The sequence below is a fragment of the Marmota monax genome, unplaced genomic scaffold, assembly GCF_021218885.2.
Source record: "Marmota monax isolate L192 unplaced genomic scaffold, Marmota_monax_Labrador192_F-V1.1 WCK01_AAM20220418_F8-fsc00089, whole genome shotgun sequence".
Taxonomy (NCBI): Eukaryota; Metazoa; Chordata; class Mammalia; order Rodentia; family Sciuridae; genus Marmota; species Marmota monax.
Window position 1 is genome coordinate 6,594,276 of NW_026694744.1, and position 24,943 is coordinate 6,619,218.

The 24,943-nt window shown below is 38.5% G+C and overlaps 1 protein-coding gene across 7 annotated transcripts in view; it reads left to right on the forward strand.

Annotated features, from left to right (window-relative positions):
- The window catches only part of Arhgap6 (Rho GTPase activating protein 6), a 470,700-nt gene extending 445,757 nt beyond the window's left edge, over window positions 1-24,943 (forward strand). For 6 of the 7 annotated variants that reach the window (XM_046424258.2, XM_046424260.2, XM_046424261.2 and 3 more), the window contains exons 10-13: window positions 9,170-9,267; window positions 20,494-20,768; window positions 22,427-22,507; window positions 22,978-24,943. In XM_046424258.2, coding sequence (XP_046280214.1) covers window positions 9,170-9,267; window positions 20,494-20,768; window positions 22,427-22,507; window positions 22,978-23,624 — 1,101 coding nt within the window. In that variant the 3' untranslated portion in view covers window positions 23,625-24,943. Of the gene's footprint in view, window positions 1-9,169; window positions 9,268-15,846; window positions 15,937-19,490; window positions 19,542-20,493; window positions 20,769-22,426; window positions 22,508-22,977 lie in introns of those variants that run through there. The other variant, XR_009224891.1, reaches the window with a different exon arrangement.

Consider the following 24,943-nt stretch of genomic DNA (forward strand, 5'->3'; position numbering starts at 1 on the left):
TTATGAGCTGGGAAAGGAAGGTGTCACTTCCATTAACACTAGAAAGGGAAGACTTATTAGGAGAATTGGCTCTGAGGTTGTTCTTGAAGGCAGAATGTGTCCTGAAGACAGTGATTCCTCAGAATTGATGGAAGGGATATAGAATCCCCCAGAGACCTAGCAGGGACCCCCAAGAATATTGTGTGTCCTTAATTTCTTAGTGCTGGGACTGCCTCTCTGATGTGGCTAGGATCTGGGTTAATGGGCAAAGGCAGAAACAAACCTGACTTTGACCCACAGTACAGAATAAGCACTTAGATCCAGAGGCTAACACATACTTCAGTCTCGGACAGTCTTTTGCACATGATAATTTGCTTTTCAACCCTGGTTTGGAAATATTACAGCTAGAAATAGGTCATGATAACAAACATCATGATCACTCTATCGAAAGGCAGAGGCAGCACGTTTTAATAGTGGTTCTCAAACTTGAGCATGTGGCAGAGTTTTCATGGAAACTTGTTAAATATTCATGTTCCTGGGTCATTCTACAGAAAATGGAATTGAGTAGCACCTGCATAGGGACCTCGAATCTGCACTTGTTAATGTACACCTCCAGAGAGTTCTAGTAGCTTCCTACCCTATACCTCGAGAAACCACATCTTGAGCAACACTGGTAGGGTAGAAAGACCATGAGCTTTTGAATGAGTTACCAAAATAAAGATTGCTGCTCGGACATTTATTTGCTGTGTGATCTGGGGCCCCATAATTAACTTCCCTAAGCCTTCATTCTCCTGTTGTAAAAAAATGAGATGAAGTACCCTACTTTATAGGATAGTTTTGAAAATTAGAAATGATACTGAAAGGCACCTAGGATAGGATTAACATATTCTAGGCACTCAAAAAATAAAAGGATTTCTGCTATTATTGCCCTAAAGTGATAAGGAGCCTGCTCTGTGCAAGCAGGGTCAGGTGTCACCTTGGAAACAAAGCCCATCCTGACCACTATGTGTGATACTGTGATCTGCTCCTAGTCCCTTACCCTGCTCTTCTTTTTTCTTTTTTCCACATTTAACCTCACATTTTACTTATTTATTATACTTATTAATACCTAATAGAATGCAAATCTTATGAAGGCAGAAATTGTTTTTTGTGAGTGTGTTGTTCACTGACATCCACAGCACCTAGAAACTAATTGACAGAAGATGGTGCTCAGTAATTATTTGTTAAATAAATATTGTAACTTTATGTTGCTAGAAAATAATGTATTTTTGTTATTGTTCTTATTTGGTTTTGGTTCTGTGCCGATACTCCTAAGATTCCTGTCCCCTTAAATCATGACCCTCCATTTCTGCTGTCAACAACTATTTAGAAACATAAAATGATACTTACTGGAAACACTAAATATAAAAAATAAGAATTATTCATTTCTAGAAATGGTCATTGGAACTATCCTAAATAGAAAGCATTCACTGAATAAATCATTGACACACTAATTGTTCTGAAAATTGTTGCTTCAGTACTGATTTTGGGAATCTCAATGCATTATGCTCTTGGAATTAATAAGAACTTCAGAGTAGAGTGGAGAAAACTGTCAGCACATTCTCAGGCTTGATATGACAGGATTCCTACTAGGGCTTTTTTGGAGTGGGGCAAGGAAGAGAAGGCACTCGCCTTGTAAGCTGATGAAAAGTCCGGAGTGCAGTGGAGACGTGGGAAAACTACTGCATTCCCACCCCACTAGTTGTCAGCCCGAGATGAGGACCAGCTCAGGGCATGTGGGAAATTTCATATGAGCACTACTGGGAGCAAGGGTCAGAAGCTGTGATGAGGATTCCAAGCTCAGAAGCCAAGCTTTGCTTTGTGTTCTCTTCATTCTCACATGCAAAGTGCATTTTCTTACAACTTCTTTTGCACGCCAAGTCAAAAGGAGTCAAGCAGTCAGCCAGTTCATCAAACAAGAAACTACCCCTAACAATATATTCAAATAATTATATATGATTTTCATTTCCTTTTTCATATAGGAAAAACAATTCCTGTTTGTGTGCCAGAGGTTGGCCCAATCGTTATGTGCATCATTGCCTTATCTAAATTTGACCATCATTTCATGAAGAGAAAGCCAAGTTTCTCTTGCCCAAGTGATGCAGCAACTAAGTGAATTATTTCTGCATCATGATACCTCCCCACAACAAGAAGAGGCATTTCATGTGGCATCTCAGATGTAGAGTCCATTTGTAGAAAAAAAGAGAAAATGTATTTTAGTCCATCTGAAAATGGGGAGTAAAGGGGACCTTTAACAGCACCCATCTAATTTGATGTTCAGGCCAGCTGATGGTTTTAACAGCTAGTCTATGATCCTGCTGGAGCCTGCTCATTGTGTCCTTGTCTGCAAAGACAGAACACCTATACTATGGGCATCCCACACAAGTGGGAGGGAACAAAAACATTGCCCCTCAGCCTTTTCTATTTCTTTTACCCTGTTGCCATAGAGCAAAGACTGATGATTTTTTCTTCATCTTCCTTTCTTAAGTCATCTTCCACGAGCCCTGGACTCATCCTCTGTATTTGCTCACTAAGGTGCCCCAGTTGCCAAAAAGCTTTGCTTGGCATATATCAGCACTAGAGAAATATTTGTTGAATTTAATGCATCTTGACCCTCTAAATTCACCCAGATCCTTTTAAATTATTAAACCAACTGTCACAACAGAGCCACACAAAAGGTTCAAGGTAGAGCCTGCCCTTGTTTGAGCTTTTGCTCCATAAACAGCCAAAGTGATTTCTTTTAGTGTGTTTGTTAACTTAAAAAATGTCATCGTGATCTCCAGTGATATTTACTTTTGCCGGGGAGTGTTAGAGTTTTAAATGCCAAAGCATCCTTCTTGGTCAAGTGCAAAGTGGTGGATTGGTGTGGAACACCCAGTGGCAAGTACAGTAGGGCTGGGTCCTGGGAACTGCTCTTTGAGAAGCACTTAATGATTTGTTATGGTGACGGTATATGGAGAAAACTCATACCATTTTCCCCTCTCAGTGGTTTATGGAATAAACTACCTCAGTTATACCCTAGGCAATCATTCAAGGTTTCATTTTTAATTTGATGGGATAGATTTTAATTGTGGCAGTTTTATTCCTTCATATGTGCAGTGTTTACATTTTTTTCTCTGAAGCAGGAGAGTACAAAGTTCTTTTGATTTTTGGAATAGCACTATGCTTTGAAGGAACGTATTAAAATCTAAGGAGTTGAGTATCCAGATAAACACAACCATAAATGGTACACTTAGGAAATATCTAAAATTACTAAATAGTTGACTAAAACCCAATAGAGATTTTTATGTGAAACAATGAATTGTAAGTGAAGAATTACTTTGGGCTGTTTTTTTCCCTTCATTTTAGCATGCAGAATTGCTTGAGTTAAAACATGTTTTTCACTTCTTTACTCCTAAGTTCCCATTTTGCTATATACAAGATGCCTAGAAAAATAAGAGAAAATTTTTGTTTGGTTATTGAGCTAAACTTTTCATTTTGGAAGTTTTTCTGTTGATGGGACCAGTAGACTAAGAACTTAGAAAAATTCTGATGATCCCCAGCCAGAAAAGGAAAATCACTTTCCCACTCTAGAAGTGAATAGAAAAGAGAATGTGCTACAACATGACATTAGTACTATTCATAAGGACAGAGAAGCAGCTAGACAAGGGTAACATAAATGGGTACACTATGCAGACCATAATCATGGGTGATTTAATAGTATTATTTTTTGCCATTCCAACATTATTCCCTCGGTATCCCTTTGGTAGAATACATCATCCTAACTTGGGTTCCAGAAAAGCACAAAATCAAGTGAATAAATGAGCAAGTGCATGAGGGTAATTGATGTGCCAGTATGAGCTACTGGAAAGAAGACTAGGAAGGCAAAGTTGGAGAAGGAAAAAGAGGCATTATTTAGAAAGCATTTGACTGGCAAGGAGGAGAATAATCAATTGCAGGTGTCTCCAGACATGAGGATTTATCATCTTGCATAGCAAGTAGCCCAGGAGGACACAGCTTTAGCAGTTCAATGGCACTTCCCTCTCTCTGCTCCACCATCTTTACCTGTAAAGTGGCTGCAGTTACCAACCATCACAACCATCATTGAATCAAGTGATGAAGAATGATATTTTATCTCAAACATCTCTTTTCAATATACAGAGAAAAGAGACGTTTCTGGATGCTCCTACAAGGCCCCTCTTGGGATTGGCCAGGATTGGCACACATGATCTTGCTCTAGCTACAAGGAAGGTTAGCTAAAAAAGAACTACATTAGGAGCTTGTATCAATTCCAGGTCGACAAATCAGAAAATCCTTGTCTTCAGGAAACTTAACCTTTTGATGATGTGGACCAGCAGGAAGACTCAAGGTCTGGCAGAAGAGAAGGAACTGGAAGACAGTATTTCTCAAAACCACTAAGTTGAGGGACTGAGCAGTCATAGGCTGTTATTCTAGAAATTCAGAAGGCGGTTAGGAGCAGACAACTATCAAGAGAAAAATCACATAATTTGTTACCCAACAGAACTGTTAAGCAAAAGAGAAGAGAATGGTTCTTCTCTGTGGCCAGTGGAGACAGAGACAGAAATGGACCACTATTATCTGAGAAAAAGAAATCACAGAACCAATATTGTCCAACTCCATATTAATTGTTTCTATTTTTTTCTTTTCAATGTTGAACTTATTTCTTCTATTTCTAATAAAACGTTTTATTGCTAGTCCATTTATAATCAATAAGGTATTTTCAAATTGATTAGACTTTTTGATTTTCATAACACTTTCATTAAGGAAAATGGGACAGAAGATTTTCAGATGCAGGAACAGAATCATGAAAAAGGTAATTGCTGTGTCCACATTGAAATTAATTTTAATCAGCAGAGCCAAAACTGGACTTAAAGGGCTATAAACTCAGACATACATTTTTTGACAACATCCTAACTCCAAAAATGGTATGCAGAAGTGAATGGTCTGCTTGGTTATTCCTTTCTTACTTATTTAAGCTGCTGTTATTTATCAGTTAATTTATGACTTTTGTTTCTCCATGAATTACTTAAATTAATAGAAGTGAATGCTTATCCAATTGAATTGAACCTGTGGTTTTCAATTTTTATTAAGTGATCTAAAATTAAATTTGTAATTGTAGAGAAAGACTAGAAGAGTCATGGGAAAACAGAACTAAATGCTGTTATGTGAACATTAAAAAATCAGTTCCAAGCATCATTTCAAATTCCCTATCTAATTTTCCTACTGGCTACAGTTTTCTGAATCATTCCTTTATTTTAAAAATGTGAAAAAATGCTATTTTATCATATGAATTATTTAAGATTCCTTGAATCATTCTGTAACAAATGGGATAAAAATAAATTAATGAATTATATGCACTATAGTCAGTTTTGCATAATATATAGGAAAATATTATCAATGCTATAATCATGCATCCACATTTTTAAGCTGTATCTCTTTACTTATTTGTCAATAGTTTCTCCAAGCCAAAATAGTATAATGAATTTTTTTATTTGCATTTGTATCAAGTAAGAGCCACATGTCCTACGTAAAATAAACCGGGTCAAGCCTAGTTGAATGAGTAAGCTCTGAAATGCAGAATAGTCTAACAAAAAATATGGAAAGTTATTTTTAAAATAATAACACTTTCTGTAATATATTCTAATAATGCAAGTTGATAATTTAGATGCACATTCTATTCTCAATTAATTAATATTGTAATGCCTGCAATACTCCAAAGGGCATGCACTCTTGTTTATTTTTCAGTGAGAATGGAATTGTGCTTGGAGCAAAATTTATTTATTATGCATCTAAGCAGGGAAAATTTTAAGTTAAACTAATTGGATGGAAATGTAAGCACTTTCCCTAATTTGCTCATACACATTTCTTTTAACATAGAATTCAGGATATACATTTTGGCTTACAATATTTTTTGCCTTAATGTTCATTTTTAATTATTTTTATTGTTGCATTGTAACTAATCCTGATATGGGATTCATTATGCCATATTCACACAAGCATATTATATAATTTGATCAATCTCATTTTCCAGTAACTTCCTTTCTCCCTCACCCCAATCCTCTGTCTCTACTGATCTCCTTTTGATTACTATTATTATTTTAATTATTGTATCATAATTATATGTATAAGCATGGTTCATTGTATTTATTCATGCATGAACCTAGCATAATTTGGTAGATTTTACTCCCCACTACTTCCTCATGCCCTGCCCATCTCCTTCCTTCTCTCTTCTTCCTCTACTCAATTGGTCCCCCTTCTATTTTTGTGAGATTCTATTTTTTCTCTTTCTCTCTCTCTCTCTCTCTCTCTCTCTCTCTCTCTCTCTCTCTCTCTCTCTCTCTCTTTCTCTCTCTCTCTCTCTCTCTCTCTCTCTCTCTCTCTTTCTCTCTCTCTCTCTCACACACACATATCAGACAAAATGTTCAACTCTTGATGTTCTCAGTCTGGCATATTTCAATTAACATGACATTGTCTAGTACCATCCATAATGCATTAATTTCATTCTTCTTTAGGGTTGTGTAAAACTCCTTTGTGTATATGTACCACATTTTCTTCATCCACTCATCTGTTCACAGGCACTTAGGCTAGTTATATAACTTGGCTGTTGTGAATTATGCTGCTGTAAACATTGGTGTGCATTAATCATTATGATACACTTATTTTACTCCTCTTGGATATATACCAAGAAGTGGTATAGCTGGGTCATATGGTAATTCCATTCCTCCTTCTGCCTGGAATGATTTTCTCAAAGTCCTTAATCAACTTTAGTTCTCTGCTAACATGTCAGCTTCTCTGCAAACTAACCATCCTATTTAACATTGCACCTCACCCAGAATTTTCCATCACACTATTTGTTTTGTTTTTCTGCACATGATCCAGGCTATGCTTTCCTTGTATATTTGCTTAATTCCCATCTTTCAGTGTTTATCTCCAGCTTCATGAGGACCAGGATTCTTCTCTGTTTGGTTTATATCCCAGCATCCAGTACCTGGCACTCAATAAGTATTCACCAAATATCTTTGCACTGATTGAAAGGAGCAGAGGTGGAACAAGGGGGCTGGAGTGAGAAATGCAGTGGTGCTGAAGAAGAGACTATGTGGGGATGATTGCTAGGACAGAAGATAGAACACACATATTAAGGATAGCAAACATATGAAGGACTTTAACTGTGGTGATGAAAAGCATTTTGAGCAAGTGAATATCTTGATCAGACCATTCTAACAACTGTATGGAGAGGAGCATTGATGCACATTTCAAGGAAATAGTGCAAAATTTAGCAAGCTGTTATATTAAAGGTCCCATCAAATATGTACATTTATTTTACTCTATAAACACAATAGCTTAAAGAACTTCAGGGCTCATGTAGCTGTAATTAAAAGCAGATGTGTTTTTAGGCATAGCTTGACACAAGACTCAAATGCCATCAAGAAATCCTCTTTTCTGTCCTCCTCCTTCTCCTCTTCTTCTTCTTCTTCCTCCCCCTCCTTCTCTTCCTTTTCCTTATTTCCACCCCCCTCCACTTCTTATTATTTGCTCAATTGTCAACATAATCCTAAGGTTCTGTATATCTACAATTCCTGTCTCCTGTCTCCTACAACCCTCGGGGAAATTCTCATAGCTTTACATTGCCTCTAGTGGAATCACGTGGCCATTTCTCACCAACCATGGTGGTCTGGGAATGAAATGATTGGTCAACTTTGATTATGGTACATACTTCACTCTTGAGTAAGGGGTGGGGTAGGAAGTGGTTGGTTTTCCTGAGTGAACTTAGGGTATAACTGTTATAATAAGAGGGAAATGGAGACTTGTAATGGCCAACATATGACCACTACAAAGGGGTAATGAAGACTTGAACTTGGGTCATAGCAGATGGAATACAACTCAGAGTTTGAGCTTATGTGACTAGGGTTTGGCAGTGCCATTAATGAAGATTTGGGATGAAGTAGGAGGAACAGATTTATGAGAGAAGGAAAGCATTTTCTTGCTTTCTCATCCCTGTTTTTATTAATAAAATTGTTTCCAGCTTCTTAGAGCTCAAGAACAATTGAGTTCTGCAAGAGGCAGGAGGAAAATTCTTCTACCAACCACTTATTCTCAGAAGACTTGTCCCTGTGGTTTTAAAAATTCTTCTCTCTGAGTCTGCATGTGAGAGAATCAGACTGAAAATTGTTTTTTTCTCAATAATTTGCACTTTCTCTGGTTGGGCTAACAGCATATATAGAGTAGAAGACCATTGGTCAGAACTGGATTTAGTCTTCTCTTATAGAACATTTCCACATGGATGACTTAAGGCCATCTTTGGTTGCACTGTGGATTAGACTTAGAGAAACAAGTGATGCCAATCCATAAAATTCTAGTGGATTTCTATAAAATTATGAAGCTAGAAATGGCTAAATCTTGAGGAAACAGGGTGCAAGAAAGGAGAGAAGGCAGGCACTAAGTGACAGTGCAGTCATAGTGCTAGTATTTTTTTTCCTTTTTTTAGGTGATTATCATTGACCAGATAGTGTTCTAAATTATTGACACAAAATTAGTAATTTAATCACTACAGCTCCAGTTTGTGGTGAGTACTATTGTTATTTCCATTTTATAGATGAGAAAACCAAGAGTCAGAAAGATCCTTATTAATGTATGTTATGGAATGTCCCTCAGCTAATAAGTGATAAAGCTAGAATTCAAGCAGTCTGGCTCAAGGGCCTGCCCTCTTAATAAAAGGATCATATGTTCCAGAATTGCCCAAGACAGTCTAAATTTATGCCTGTAGCTTTGGCATCATTTAAAATATGAACTCTAGAGTGTCCCCATTTACACAATAAATTATGAACACCATTCTTCTTAACCATGATGTTTTGCTTACTCAAAGCCAAGAAAATCTAATCTGAGCAACAGAGACAACCAAATGACTAGGTTGTATCTCCAGGTATATGAGTGTGACATTTTTTATCAAATATGATTATTTGATAACCATTCCGTTTGTTCTTAGAATTAAACTTGCTGTATGGGTTGGTGTAAGTTTAATTTTAACTAGTAAATCACTTTGCTTTCTTAGACTTTTAAGGCACTGTTTTATGATATCATAAAATTGCCAATGACTATGTTTTGCCCCATTCTGGAATGATTTTATTTATGCCTCAACACTTGGCTTCTTCAGGTTCCCCCAGATCTCCAGAATGAAGTACTGATCAGCCTGTTAGAGACGGATCCTGATGTCGTGGACTATTTACTCAGAAGGAAGGCTTCCCAATCATCGTGAGTATGCCAGTTTTCCATTTTCTAAAGCCACGTTGGGGATTTCTATTTCCATTTCTAAAGAATTAGAAACATTTACATAACTTCATGCAGGGTGACCGAAGTGGAATTTTGGCAGCTTTCTGGCAACTCTGATCACTCCACCTAACCAGAAAATGCTTCAGTCTTACCAATCCACTTATTGAATTAGAAACCACTTTACAAGACTTTTCTATTTCATTTTCAGCTTTCTGTAGCCCCTTGAGATCCTTTCAACTGTGTTTACTGGGAAAAAAGAACACTAAATCACTGGCAAAGAGCTCAGAGGACTATGATGCACATCAGTGATTCTTCTTTTAGAATCTTGATAACTGTGCTCAGGAGCCCAAAAGGCCATGCCTAGAGATGTCTTGAACAGTTTTATCAGTGAAAGCAATTCATTTGAAATTAGAGGTGTGCTCTTTCTTGACTTTCCTATCCTTTATAACTTGTATTCTTCTTAAATATATTTTTTCTTTTTTTATGTGGTACTGGGGATTGAACGCAGAACCTCATGCATGCTAGGCAAGTGCTATACCACTGAGCTACATCTCCAGCACCTAGCTTGTATACTTTTGATGCAAATGTACCCTGGTCTTCACATTCACCTAAGTTTGCAGTGAGGAATATGAAACTATGCTGTAGGATATGGTTTGCTACTATTCTTCCCTAAAGGAACACTGTATTTTTGCATTAGTAAGATTTTATGGCTAATTCCAATGATGTCTACAGAGGCACAGTGTGTGGAGGTGCTGAGCAGTTGGAAAAGCCAGTTAAAGGGTTAATATGGCATCACTAACCAGGAGCAATATTATCACCATGACACCCAACTTTAAATTTATGACATGAAAAGTTGTTACTGTTCTCTTATGAAAGTATCATTTATTTTATGCTTTTTATCTGCTCAGTTTTAATAATTCTAAGACACATTTTATGCATGGTTTATCATCTTCAAAGATGAGATCAATCTTATTATCAATGGAATATCTTAATTTATAGCATTTTTTCTTTTTTAATCATATGCATTTTTTTCTTCCTTAATGATATATAAAACAGTGCTATATCTTATTTGGTTGAGTCTTAGAAACAATGACACAGGTTAAATTACACTGTATAGTGATGTTGAATTTGATTAATTTTCTTTTTGGATGATTTCAGATATTAATAAAATTATATTATTTTTAAATACATTTAGTGAAAGAGAAATCTGCATTTTTCAATCCTCTTCTTTCCCGTATCATTACATGAATAGTCCTGCTGAATTCAGCTTCATTCCATTTTCAGCAGAGCTAGGAAGGTCTTATAATTGGATCACACTTTCAAATGCACTTTTTAAAAATCCACGTCTGTTCCAGTCATTATCAGGCCAAATTCTGTTCCATTAAGACATTCTATATGGATTCAATCCTCAAGAGCCATGAACAAATAAAAATATATTCAAACTATAAATGGGATAAATGGGCTAGCATTTTATGGTCTTGCTTTTCATTTTAGAGAATTGAGGTCACACTTATATTTTTCCTAGATTTCTAACTATCATCAAAGTGTTAAACTCTGATCTAAAGTAACAAATGACTTTTCTTCCCAACAACACACGTACCACCAAAATTTTAGTGAATTCACTTAGTTTTCTCCCCTGTACAAGAAAACAGACATGGCAGTATTTCTTTTGTGAATCCCTCATTAAGCTACATTTATTTGAAATTTTGTTGGTATCCTATGGAAAAGCTAGAAAATATACTCCTGAGAAACCACAGAGTTTTGACTGACTGATTTTCTGCTTTTGTGTGGCATTATTAGATACAGTTTTTACTTTCAAGAGCCACTGATGGGAATTATTTTTCTGTGCTTTTCAAATACACTTTTTGCACATAAATGCCAAGGTAAAAAGTGAAACTGTCTTTGTGTACTCTTAGGAAAAGGAAGAAGCACACATATACACATGCATGCCAAGCTTTGTAATTCTCCAGTCTCTTTTGTTCCCTATCCCTCTTAAGAGTAAGAAATAGAATCAAAAGATCTACGTAAACTGACCACAGACCATGATCTTAGGTGAGTGTCATGGCTTCAGGAATATAGAGATGAGCCCCTCGGAGCTCTGTGGATGTCAAGGACAAGTGTTATCAGAGAACAGAAAACAGCTGGCAAGACTTATTTAGCAGGAGAGAGAAGAGATTGGGTTTTCTTTGTTTGTTTGTTTTCCTCTAGGAACAGGCCAAAGAATGGCCCAGATGGCCAACTGTGATGTCATGAAGTAAAAATGCATAGATTAATGAAAGAGCATTTATTGTTATTGTCTTTTGAAGCCTGAAAGTCCTACCCATCAAACTATAAGTGATCTCCTAGCACCTTAGACCCATGCTTCCCAAACTTTGCATATGGAGCAGCAGAAGATCTTGGTAACATGTTCTTTCTGAATCAGTAAAAGTGGGGAAGAGGTCTTTGAATCTATATTTCTTTTTTTTAATTTTTTGTAGTTGTAGATGGGCAGCATGCCTTTATTTATTTTTGTATGTGGTGCTAAGGATTGAACCCAGTGCCTTACACATGCTAGGCAAGTGCTCTGCCACTGAGCCACAGCCTCAGCCCCTGAATCTATATTTCTAACAAGCTCCCAAGTGATACTGATGTTGCTGGTCCATGATCCACATTGTGAATAGGGAAAGCTTAAAATACCAAGGCATTTTCTTGCCTTTAAGAGCTTTGACATTTGTTGAAGAGGGCCTACAAGTACAAAAATAATAGGAAGCATGTTATGCAGTATGTCACAGAGTGAAAGGTAATAGGTGTTACATTAGTGGCTCAGGTTTACCTACCCTTTTGAATCACCTGGGAAGCTTAAAAAACTTCTATGACAACCCCTGCCCCCAGAGATGCTGATTCATTTTTTTCTGGGTTACAATCTGAAATGGGGATTTCTTAAAGCTTCTCACATGGATCTAATGAGCAGCAAAGGCTTAGAACATCAGGCTCAGATCCACCAAGTTGGATACTATGCATTTACAATTACAAGAGGATTTTGAGGTGGGTGATTTTTGACCTTCAAAAGGTCAAAAAGGGAAATGATGTTCTAGATCATAAATCAACTTGAAGCTTGGAGAAGAGAAAGAGGTGTGACTTGAAGATTTCATGGATAGCTTCTGAAAAGAAGAGGATTTGAAGTTGACTTGGAAGATGAAGGAGGATATAATCAGACTTAGATGTTTGGGGAGCTAAACCCAGGGCCTGCCCAGAATAGTGAACCATTTGATTGTCTGGAGACCTGATAGAGAACCTAGGCAGAAGCTTTTAAATAGTAGGCTGGTGGGTGGCACTTAAGTTAGGAGGTAATGGTGAAGAAGAGTTACAGTGACAATAGACTACCATAATCATTGATTACAGTGATAGTTAATTACAGTACCCAAACTGACAGATGGTGCTGGCTCCATTGGCATGTCATTTATCCATCAATAACACATGTTTGTTTGTGTAGTTTAACACACTGGTTACAATGCTCCAGGTTTAGAGCCAGATTTCCCAAGTTCAAATTCCAGCTCCACTTCTATTAGCTGTATGATCTTGAGTAAATTAATTGATGGAGTCTCAGTTTTCTCATCTGTAAACTGTAGATTAAAAAGTAGCACCAAAATAGTATCTCTAATGCTCTTAAAATAGTATCTGGTTTATAATAAATGCTAAAAAAAATATTAACAATATGCTCACGTTGCTTTGAGCTTCAACCTTTGGTTCATTTACAAGTACTTAGCAGGGATGGGGATCACTAGATTCTACCTTGGTGTGCATTACAGAACAACCTACCAGGTAATATGGCCCAAGGGAGAACTCATCCACTTTAAGCTGTGGCATTGTGTCTAAAAGAAAATCCCTCATTCACTTCAGACCCTTTGATTTTTCCCCCTGAAGTTTCTGTACTTTGCCCCCTTCCCATTCACATACTTAAATAAAGCTTTAGATTCCTGTGAGGCCAAGTGGAAACTGTACAAAATTTAATTTGGAGGGGGAAAAACACATTTTCAAAAGAGTGTAAAACCAAGAACGAGAAAATATTTATTATTATTTTTGTTTTGAAAGAGCAAACATTTAGTGATATTTGGGAACTTAATGTTTTTGTTTTGATTTTGGTTTTTCCCTTTTTTATGCAACATCAGAATTGGGAGTGAAAGGAGAATTCATCATTTTTTCTTATGTTTGTATACTTAAATTTTTGGCTTCATTCAAAATGGGATGCCAAAAGGAGATTAGAGGAGAGTTTTATTACTAAAGATGCAAGACTTACAGTTTTTTCAATTGCTTGTCTGGCATATTTATTAGAATTATATGCTCTTTTCTTCAAAGGTACTTAAAATAATTCCTCCCCTTTGATTTATGAATGTAATTAAAAAGGGAGGGGGGATGTAAAGTTAATCAAAGAGTACAAGGTAGTGTGAATAGGGATATTTGCTACAGAACAAAGGTATTATAGCAGGGCTGAGACTGGGCAGGGGCAAAGGAGGCATGTGCCTAGGCACAAATTTAAGAATGTGCCTCCAAACAGTCATAAACACTAATTATATTGTAATGCAATATTTACCAAATCAAAGGGATCCCCCAAATCAATAATGAATAAACTATCAACATTTTTTTAAAAAAGACCAGTGCACTGCTTAGCCATACTAGAGCCTGAAGGTAAAACAAGTCCCTTGACTTAAGTGGAAGGAACTCATCAATCACATGATAGCCTTCACCTATCTCACTTTTTTTAGCCAAGAGCATTAATGTGTTTGACAGTTTCTCCTGACCAAGTGATGATCTTAAAAAATGTTTAATTATGTTAAATTGAAAGAAAATCATAATGAAATTCTGTTTTGGTTTAAATAAAGTACTTAAGCTGACCATATGTTGTAAGTTCAAATGTACTTAATTTTAATTTTTAAGTGTTTTTGACTTTTTTAATGATCTAGGGAGAAAAATTAACCCGACATAGACTTTTGTAGATAGAATGCACAGTTCTCTTTTTGCCTGAAGCACTGCAGACCCTTGAAATTCTGTATAAGGGATATTTCACAGAACTAAGCATGGTTAATGTGAAAAGTCTACATAATTCAGAGCTCAGGAGAGCTCAGCAGAGCTCAGATAATCTGTGACGTGGTAACCATTTCCAACAACAGTTCTCATAATTTTTAAATGCAGGCTTGAGAAAAATGTGTAAGGAAAACTTGCTTTTATTCCATCAAACTGCATAGATGCCTCAGAAATATAATATTCATTCAGTAAAACTAAGTAGAACATCTTCCCCAAGAATAAGAACAAAAGAAAACAAATTTAACTACATTTGAAGAGAAGGTAAATACGAATTGAACCAAACCTATAGGTATATATTTTTAAATTTCATTATGTCTAATCCTGTTAATTGCCTTCACGATGTTTAATTGAAATTGAAAAAAAAAATAGTAAAACTGGTATCCTGTGAATCAGAACCATGGATATACTTGTCTTAAAAGATAATATTGTAGGACTGAAAAATTGAATGATAAGCCTTCCTTCTTCATTCTGCAGAACTGTTGAACTTTCTTATAATTTAAAGATATCACATTTAGCTTATCAGATAAATATCATGTTGACAATTCATTTTAATATTTTGGATTGTCTTTAAACATGCATCCATAAATCCATGGAGTATTCCTCTGTTCCTTTACTATGATTTGTCAGATTTCAGAGAAGTCTTACTTTATCTATAGCATAACAGAAAAAAAAATACTATTGACTGATAGTATCTGGTGGCTTCAATTGTCATTTCATTCTAGTTCCCTGGAAATTATGAAGCATTAAGCCCCCTCCAACACATACATACTTCATTTATGAAAGCCTTTTCAGCCAGTTTTAGGAAAAGATCACATGTATTATGGGATTCCATAATTTAAAATTTCAAAATGCATAAGTGTGCCTTCTATGGAAAGACAATCATCCAGTGTGGAGAAGAATTGATCACATCCTCCCTTCTTTCTAACATCTTTACTGGTGATTCACAGTTCTTTTTTAAATTTATAAAATATAACTTTGGAGATGTTTTATGGGCCACATTGTAAATAAAATGAATAGATACAGTATGGTTTTATCTTCATCTGTTAAAAATGCTCCATACATGCTATTAGGAGGGAATTAATTAGAAGTAAAAATGAGGAGAGAAATGTCATCAAATGTCCAGGCTGCTTGCTTCATCACGCAGTGGGAAGGTTAGAGCCATATCAGCTCCTCTTTGGAGTAGGGTATTTTTTTCCCTAGGATTCTCCATAAGGCAGGCTTTGTAGACCTGAGCATGATTAATATGAAAATCCTCCATAATGCCCATAATTCCAGAGTTGCTATGTCAGTGGATTCCTTTCCTAGTATAATTAATAGTGTCTATGATGATTACGAGCTTTGAGTTCCAACAGACTTAAGTTTATCAGTTGATTAACTGAGCCAAGGATGAAGACAACACATATTTGAAATCTTCAGGAGTGTTTCTCACTGAGACAGCTCAGCAAGGGGCTGGGCTGGCCACATCCGGTAATTGAACCGGAGTTTTCCATTTATCCACAGAACAAGTTCTGTGCTTCCGGCTACAGTGCAGGCCTGCTCACAGTACCCTGCCAGCGTGCTTACCCCTTGACCTGGAGGGACCAGCTGAGGGTGAGAACATGATTCGCTCTCCATGCCCATCCCATGCTTGTTTGGTTAGCTGAGATTGGCCATGCATGCTATGGATGGTCCTGGGGTTTGGGGATCTAATGGGAAAACCCTCCATGCATGGAGGAAAACCCAGGTTGACTAGAAACCCATCCATCCAACAGTCTCTACCACAATCTATTGTGCCCTGAGACTGGAAAGATAAGTCACTAGGTACTTATAAGCCAAAACTCATGTCAACTGGCAACTCTTCTGCCCAGCATTCTAGTAAATTCCAAGACATAGAAAGAGAGGCTACTACATGCTTTAGATAACTCTTCATCTAGTGAATCACTGATCTGAGTAAATATTTTCTGTAAATAAGTAAATGAATATTTTAATGCCTTCACTTAGGATCCTGAACTCAAAACTGTCTTCTTAGAGCTGGATTTTTTCCAGAGGTAAATGCAAGAGATGATCACTGTTGCTTCTTGTCTCATTCTTTCAGAGATAACCAAAGGGATCATTTTTGTTTTGTTTTGCTTGTTTGTTTTATTTGACAATTCTTTGACAGGGTTCCTAGGCAATTTCACTGCCAATTTTTGACCTATGCTGAGAAAATAAAATGATAGGAAAATATTTTAAAAGGCCATTAACTTTAAGCATAAAATAGAGCATCTTACTGATTTGCAATATTGTTGAATGCTATTTAGCAAATAAACATTAGAAGGGTCCCAACCCCTAATGCCTCTGTTGCTAGAAAGAAATGTTTTTGTCAACTTCCTTATTATTTTACTAATATACAGACTGAGATAATGAACAAAGAGAGCTGTTAATAGTAGTTCAGTCCAATACCTGAAACATGATGGACTCTGTACAAACTTGTACCATAGACCAACAGGTTATTTCACATGAGTATATTTCTAATTCTGATTGCCAGGCACTCATACTGTATTCCCTCCCATGGCTGAGATAAATTGGGAAGGCCTGGCTGCAAAAGAAGGCATCATTGCTCACAGGATGGCCCTCTCTGCCTGTCCCTGACTGTGACCCAAGTCATTCTGAGGAGGTTCAAGACCCATGTCTACTATTGAACAACTCATCCACCTCTATCTCTAGGAATCATCCCCAGGCAACTCCCTCAATTTCTCCCCTGATTGGAGCCCCACCTGTTTTCACTTTAGTGGCTTGACTGATGAGACTTATGTCAGGTGGGCCTCTCCTGCCTCCTTCACCTCAACATGTTCTGATCTGCAACCAGACTACATTTTGTTGTCTGAATCCTGCTTATGGCAGGATAGAGGAAGTCCAAGAGTTCAGCTGGGATAGGCACACCTGCTCTCTTTCCCCCTTCTGGAGTACCAGTCACCCCAAGATGAGGACCATCATATTCACTCCCAGTCTAACCAGTGCTACAGTTTGGGCCACCATTTGTGGTTTTCTTCCTGCTTCAGCTCTCAACAGACCCTTGGCCCACTGTCACACTTATAGATTGAGAGAGGGGGAAAAGGTTTGATTATTAGAGGTTCCCAAACATCTTCATGCATCAGAATCATCTATTGGGCTTCTGCTGGCCCCACCCCAGAAGTCCCCTTTTAATAGGCAGAGCTGGCTTCCCTACACTCAGAAGAAACTCACATGATCTGTTATTACCATCTTGAAATTCCTTGATTTTTTAAAAACATTTTTAGCATGGTACCCCACATGCTCATTTTGCACTGGCCTCCACAAATGATGTAGCTGCTCCTGTCCAGAATAGAGCTTGAAAATTTATATTTCCAACAAGTTCCCGAGTGAAGCAGATGCTACTGCTATAGGGAGCACACTTTCTTATTTCACAAACGGTAAATGAGATTTTGCAAAGCCAACCCAAAGAAAAGAGGAAACAGACAGTGGCCCTCTTCCTCCCGCCTTTTCCTCTCTACTTAATTAGATCCAATAAGAGTTATGAAAATGGAGGAAAATTGGTATAGGAATTTTGGTTAATTTTATTATTGCTGTTGTCATTGTTGTTTTACTTTCACCAAACTAAATGCTCTTATGAGGCATACTGCTTTTTCTGTTCCCTCCCCACAACAACTAATGTAGGTATGATTTCCCTGTGTGTACATTAGTCCAAAAACAATTTTCAGAGACAGCTTGAAAAAGCATATAAAGTGCAGCAAGGTCATAGTAGGTAACTTGAGGGAATGGGGGAAGGAAAACAATAGAAAAAGTGATAAAATGAAGCTGCAATGCAAGAGACAAAAAGGCATTCCCCAAGCTTTGATACATCAACTCAAATGGAGCTCCATTTCCTCTGAGCTTTTAGTATTCATTTCAAACAGAAATACATTACTTATTATATGACTCATGCTTCCATAATATAAAAATAACCTACTCACTCAGTAGAAACCCAAATGTCCCTAGTACCAAGACTTAAGAGAAATTTGTTTCATGAGGCATCTTTCTTTCTATACATAACCCCTAGTTCCATCTGCAATTTATAACATTTTGTGGAACATATTATCTTCTATATATTGAGTAAGACAGATGAGAAAGACATGAGATAGAATTATTGTGGTCTTTGTGAGCTAAAATACAATCTTTTAAAAACTTTTCTCCCAATATGAGGAGGCAAAAACAAAACAAAACATCTATAGCCCTGATAGTTGTTTTGGTTTGGGCTCATGAATCGACTTAACTCTCTTTAAAACATCTCATAAAATAAGGCTTTACGTAGCTACTATTATTGATATAAAATCATGACTTATTCTTACTAAGTAGACAAAAGATATTTCCATTAATGACTGGGAATATGTCAATGGAAGTAGCCCAATAATATGATTTATAGCCCTGTTCAGAACATTGAACCCTGATTTTGAACTGGGTTCTGTGTTAGTTCAACTTATTAGATTTTTCTAATTTTCATAATAACCTTTCCTCAGTCAGAGCCATACCCCATGACAACAGACAAGTGTCCAATTAGTTTTAGTTTGTGTTCCTTTGGCTAGAATTAAAGAGATTTTTCCCTTTAATTAGCTATGGTGGTTAAATAGTGTTCCCCCTACTTTCCAGGAGAAATAGTTAAGTTCCTTTGATTTTTTTTTTCTTCAAATTCATTGGAGGCCTGAAGGTCTGGAAAATCATCCTCATGGCTGTCCTCTGGCTCCTGCCCATAAGATTGTCTGATATCAGTTCAAAGAGGAAGCAAGGAAAGGACTTATTTATTCCATGTGGGTAGAAAATGTCCTTAGCAAAACTGCTCAAACCCTAACCACCTCAGTGACAGGCAGCTGGCATGGCACATCAGGAATGCTGGGATGGTTTCTCCCTGGGTACTAACCCTTGGTGGAAACCTGAAATGAAGCTAGCTTCTTGGTCCCCATGAGGGCACTGCTTCCATTTTGCATGCACAAAACCATTTGGTTAGGAAGGGATTGCTCAGGCGTATGTTTACCTTCTTTAAAACCACAAAGATTTGTTTTGAAAATTTCAACTAAAGGAAAGCAAAGACTGGAAAAAGGAAGCAAAGTGAGGGTGGGGGTGCAGAAGCAGATTCTGAAACTTTAATCAACCTGTGATCATTTCCCTTTAAGATTTTGTCAGGGCCACTGTTTTGAGGAAGGTAGAAAGTAAAGATGTTCCAGGTAAGACTTCACCAGTCTTTCCATGTTCCTGAAGTTCTCATTTTCCTGTTCCGCTTACATATTCACCACTTCCGTGGCTGTGAGAACACATTCATACGTGTATATATGGTTTGGTAACTAGTGTGTCAGATCAATGTATAAAATCACTAGTCCTTTGCAGAATCATTTTAAATATGTATTAAAATACAGTGGATTCTTAATGGTGGTCATATATTTATCTTTCTGGCCAACTCTTTCTATATGAAATACTTATTCCCACCAGTAGCATCATCATCTTCATCACAGGAAGGATGAATTTAAGTATTTCGAGAAGAAAATTTCCCCAAGTTTCATTCAAATGATTTTTAATACAGGATATTGAAGAATGTAAAAGTGGCAGCTGCCAGTTTTTCCTTACTTAATAGAAAGTGACCATCAGAGTTTAATTTTTAAATGAAACCAGGATTTAATCCACGAGGCACCTCAGGCATATTTGTTGTCGAATACAGAGATGTGCTTCTGTTTATTTTCCATCCTTCCCCTGGCAGCTGGCATTTCCCGTTACAACTTCGATTTTTCTGCCCTCTGCGGGCCACACATTGGCGATTACAGGGATCCATCTTTTCATCTCCTTCCTATGCTCGGCTGAAGTTTTGTTACATTTGTTAGGTTTTACTGCCCTCTGCTGGCCGTACGTTGGCGAACACCGTGCAGGGATCCGTGTCTGTTTCATCTTCCCCCCTCCTTCTCAGGGGCTGCCGTTTCTTGTTACATTTGTTGTGTTTTGCCGCCATCTTCCGGCCATTATGTGGAAACGCTTTCATTTTATTAATGCAGACATGTTGGAACATTGCTCAAAAGGCCCCTGTGTCCATGCGTTCTCCTCCTGTCATTTAAGTAACGGTTGTATTGTTTAAATGTGGTCACAAATTATTAATACACTCATGTACCTGTAACTGTCTCGTTGTACCAGAAGCCCTGACATTCTGCAATCGGAAGTTTCCTTTTCTATGGGAGGGAGGCATTCATCTACAGACTCCAACAAGGCCTCCAGTGGAGACATCTCCCCTTATGACAACAACTCCCCAGTGCTGTCCGAGCGCTCCCTGCTGGCTATGCAAGAGGACAGGGGCCCGGGCGGCTCGGAGAAGCTTTACAAAGTGCCAGAACAATATATGTTGGTGGGCCACTTGCCAGCGTCAAAGTCAAAGTCAAGAGAAAGTTCTCCTGGACCAAGGCTTGGAAAAGGTAAGGGGAGTCTAGATGATACAGGCCAAATCAAGTGACTCTATTTGTGCATATGGCATGATATAAGACACTTTGAACCTCCTCTTCCACTGTCCCTTGTTTACTGTTTCTGTAATTTAGTGAGCATTTACTGAGTACCTGCTGAACACCTACTCAGGAAGAAAGGGTGGTGAGTGCAGGCGTTGTCTTGGAGAGTCCTTGCAGCCCACACTCTGATTTTCAAATATGTGGGAAGTGAGCACATGCCAGGAAGAGCCACTTATATTTCCAGTTGACCCCCCTACCCCCAACATCCAGAAAACTTTATTTATCCTGGTGGGTAGGTTTTGGTTGCATATTTGATAGCCTAAGATGTCACCCACTTACTACTATTGGTTTCATAAAGATAACAAGTTGAACCTACTACATAACTAGGCAGCATGCTGGAACCAAACAGTGTCAGAGTCCAATGACAAGAGCACTATATTTGAAGTAAGACTCTGCTCTGCCACTTTCAACTTGCAAGATACCAAACAAATGATTGAGCTTTGCTGAAACCCATGTCTACCTGCTATGAAAATTCAGAAATGATAATGGTGTCAAATTCCTTGGGTTTATTAGCTAATTCATAGCAAGTTCTGAATGCAGCTCTTAGTGTATCATAAGCACTGGATAATGCATGCTATGTAACTTGTGTGTTTTTCTCACCTTTCCTCACACTGGGTGTCTCTTCTGTCAAATGATCTCCCATTTATCTCCTAGGGATGAAATGAGATAATGTATGTGAACTGCTGAACCTGGAGGCACTAGACATTTGCTTCTATAAATCATAATTATGGTCCCATCACAGGATTGTAGAGTGGAGGAAATGAGATGGCTAGAAAATTCTAATGTAGCACTTAACTCCAAAGCTATTTATGCACAGACTCCGGGGGTTTCCTGAAGGAATAGGTGCAGGAATGAGTCTGTGGGTGCCAATAGCTGAGTATTCCAGAGGGTAGTCCAGAAACAGTTACTGCTGGTCCTCAATCTCTGATTAATATGGTTAGAGCCCATAAGCATCTTGCCATCACCCCCTTGTATGAGCTTTTCCTACTGCTGTTGTCACAAACTATCACAATTTCAGTGGATTAAAGCAGCACACACATTTGCTATCTTATGGTTTGGGAGGTCAGAAGTCTAAAATGAGTCCACAGGGCTGCCTTCCTTATTGGAGGCTCTGGGGAATAATCTGTTTCCTTGCATTTTTCAGCTTCAAGAAGCTTCTGTATCCCTTGTCTCATGGCTTCTTTCTCCATCTTTAAAGCCAGCAAGAGAGCAGCTTCTGTCTTATGGGGCCCTCCTGGGTCATACAGGAATATCACCTCATCACAAAAATCATATAATTCGATTGCATTTGCAAAGTCCTTTTTGAATATAAGATAATGGCTTTAGAAGTTCTGAGGATTATGATGCAGAGACTTTTCGGGGGGGGGGGGGTGTATTCTGTCTACTACAACCAAGATATAAGAAGTCTTTGTAAGGCCCCTGAAAAGCAAAGATGAATTGTATCCTGTTTTGCATCTGGCACAATCTTGAATACTTTACTTTGCACAGAAAAGATGTTATAAAATATGTATTGACTTTTGTCTTTAAAATTTCGTTTTGTGTCACACACCTTTTTGTGCTTTCTGTCTTAGAGATGTCAGAGGAGCCTTTCAATATCTGGGGAACTTGGCATTCAACATTAAAAAGTGGATCCAAAGACCCAGGAATGACAGGTGGAGTGTTATTCTTAAAATTCATTGCAATTACTTTTAAAATTAACTTTGTTTCATTTTTGCCTTGTTATCGTCTTACATGGTTGTTAAATATTACTGGGAAAATACTGAAGAGAGGGGGAAAGGATAGCATTACCTGTAGGTTTTCCACCCAAATATGCCATTTCATTTTCCTTTTCAGAGACATAAATTGGTGACAAGGCTGTTTAATCTGGTTTTGCAGCTCAGCTAACCTGTCAAGAGTCTAGGCATAAGTTTTGAGCGGCCACATGATGATCAGAAAGCATTTGTCATTTCTTTTGCTAGCAGGTGTTTTTAGGTGGCGGCAGCTGAGAGCGTGCTGTGGTTTTTTTTTTTTTTTTTTTTTTTTTGGTGGTACAAGTTGGCACGGGGAAGCCAGTGCGAGGACTCTAATCCCCAGAGGAATGCTACAAGCTAATTCCAGTTCTGGCCTTTCTCTCTGCTCCCAGGTTCCTATGGTGACATTTTTGAAAGCAGCTCCCTCCGACCGGGGCCCTGTTCCCTGTCCCAAGGGAACCTGTCGGCGAACTGGCCTCGGTGGCAGGGGAGCCCCTCGGAGCTGGATGGAGGCCCTCAGGTCCCGCGGAGGACTCAGCCCGCGCCCGCTGCGGTGCCGCGCGTCTGCAGCACTCCGCACATCCAGGGCGGCGGCGGGGCGGCCAGGCGGCCGGCGGCCAGGTCCGAGCCCTACTTGAGCGCGGCCGAAGCGACCGAAGCTGCTGAGCCCGACGGGGCCTGGCCGCAGAGACCGCGGGAGAGCGGCAGGGAAGACCGGAGGCCCCCGCCTCCGTACCCCGGGCCCGGCCAGCCCGCCGCGCCCGCCCCGCAGCCCGCGGAGCCGCCCTTGTGGAGGCGCCAGAGGCCCGAGGCGGGCTCCGGAACGGCCTCGCCCGAGGGAGGCCGGGCCGCCCAGCCCCAGTCCCGCGCCGCGCACAGCAAGCGCAGCAGCGCCTACTCCCTCCAGGCTAGCGCCGGCCAGCAGGACGCTCAAAACTTGGGGGAAGCCAGCTGGCTCGACTGGCAGCGAGAGCGGTGGCAGATCTGGGAGCTCCTGTCCGCCGACAACCCCGACGCCCTCCCGGAAACGCTGGTATGAGCCCAGACCGCCGAGCCGCCCGCCCGCCCGCCCGAATGCCCTCTCCAGCCCGCACCAGGAAAGTCGTGCTGGACAATTGACACACACTTCCTTTCCTTCTTTCACACTTTAAAAAGCAACACAAGAGAAACTCAGTCCACTGACAGATGTAGAGCACTCAGACCCTCGCCATTGATCTTAACGATTCTATTGCATAGCCAGCCTTAGGAAAAACCAAAACAGTTGCCAATATCCAATCGACAAACTGCCCACGTTGGCTCTGTATCCGATCAGACTCTTGCTTCGGTATTGCTTAATAATTGTATTTATGTGTCTTCAGTTTTGACCATTGTATATTCTGTAACGAATCTATGTATGATAATCAATATGATATATTCACAGAGAGAAAACAGAAGGAACAATTTTAAGTCACTTCACTTATATTACACCATGAGATATATTAAGCGTTGAGATTCTATAGAGTGTTCTAGAACATGCACAAGCGGGTTTCTGTGCTTTTGCCATACCTTTTAACTGGGGACAGCCCTTCTTTCAAAGCCTAAGAAAACACTAACAAAACAAAACAGAATATGAGAAGCCATATTTTTATATAGTAGTGAGGTACAAAAATTATAGTCACTGAATGCTTTTTCATATTGAATAAGTTTTAAGGAAAGTGTTAAATTTGATACATTATGAAATATATTTTTAGAACCTGTCCAGAAAGGATTCAGTTAATCAAATGAGAGAAAGGCCGTGCCTAACAAGGAGTGATTAAGAAGTTGTCCGTCCCATTTTAGGTCAAATTCAATTTTATATAGACCATATATAATATATATTTATAATGTATAATTTTATGTATTTTTCAAAACGACAAACTGGAATCCAACTATTAAGTGTTTAAGAATCAAAATAGAACATTCAAATTACAGAATGTGGTTTTTCCCTTTGCCCCATAATCAGTATTAACCAAATTACATGCAATTCCTTGTAAAGTTAATCATATTTGGGGAGGAACAAAACTACAGCTTTGTACTTAATTGTGCCAAAGGCTGAGGAAACGTTTTCTTCTATAATTTTGTGTGTAATGTAAAATGTTCTGCAGTACTACAGTTGTTCGGTTTTTCAACTGCAAAACCACTTTTGACCAGCAGGTGGCAATTTGCTTCAGTATTTTCAGAATTTTTTTTTTTTTCACTTCAGAAGGGAAAGTGTATTATAGAATTTTTTTTTTTTTTATAAAACGTGCTACTCTTAATTTTCATGTTGGTGATAAAATTTTCAGTGGTGTTTCTTAAAGTTCTATCTTGTGCCATGATGAATAAAAGTTAAGCAAAAGC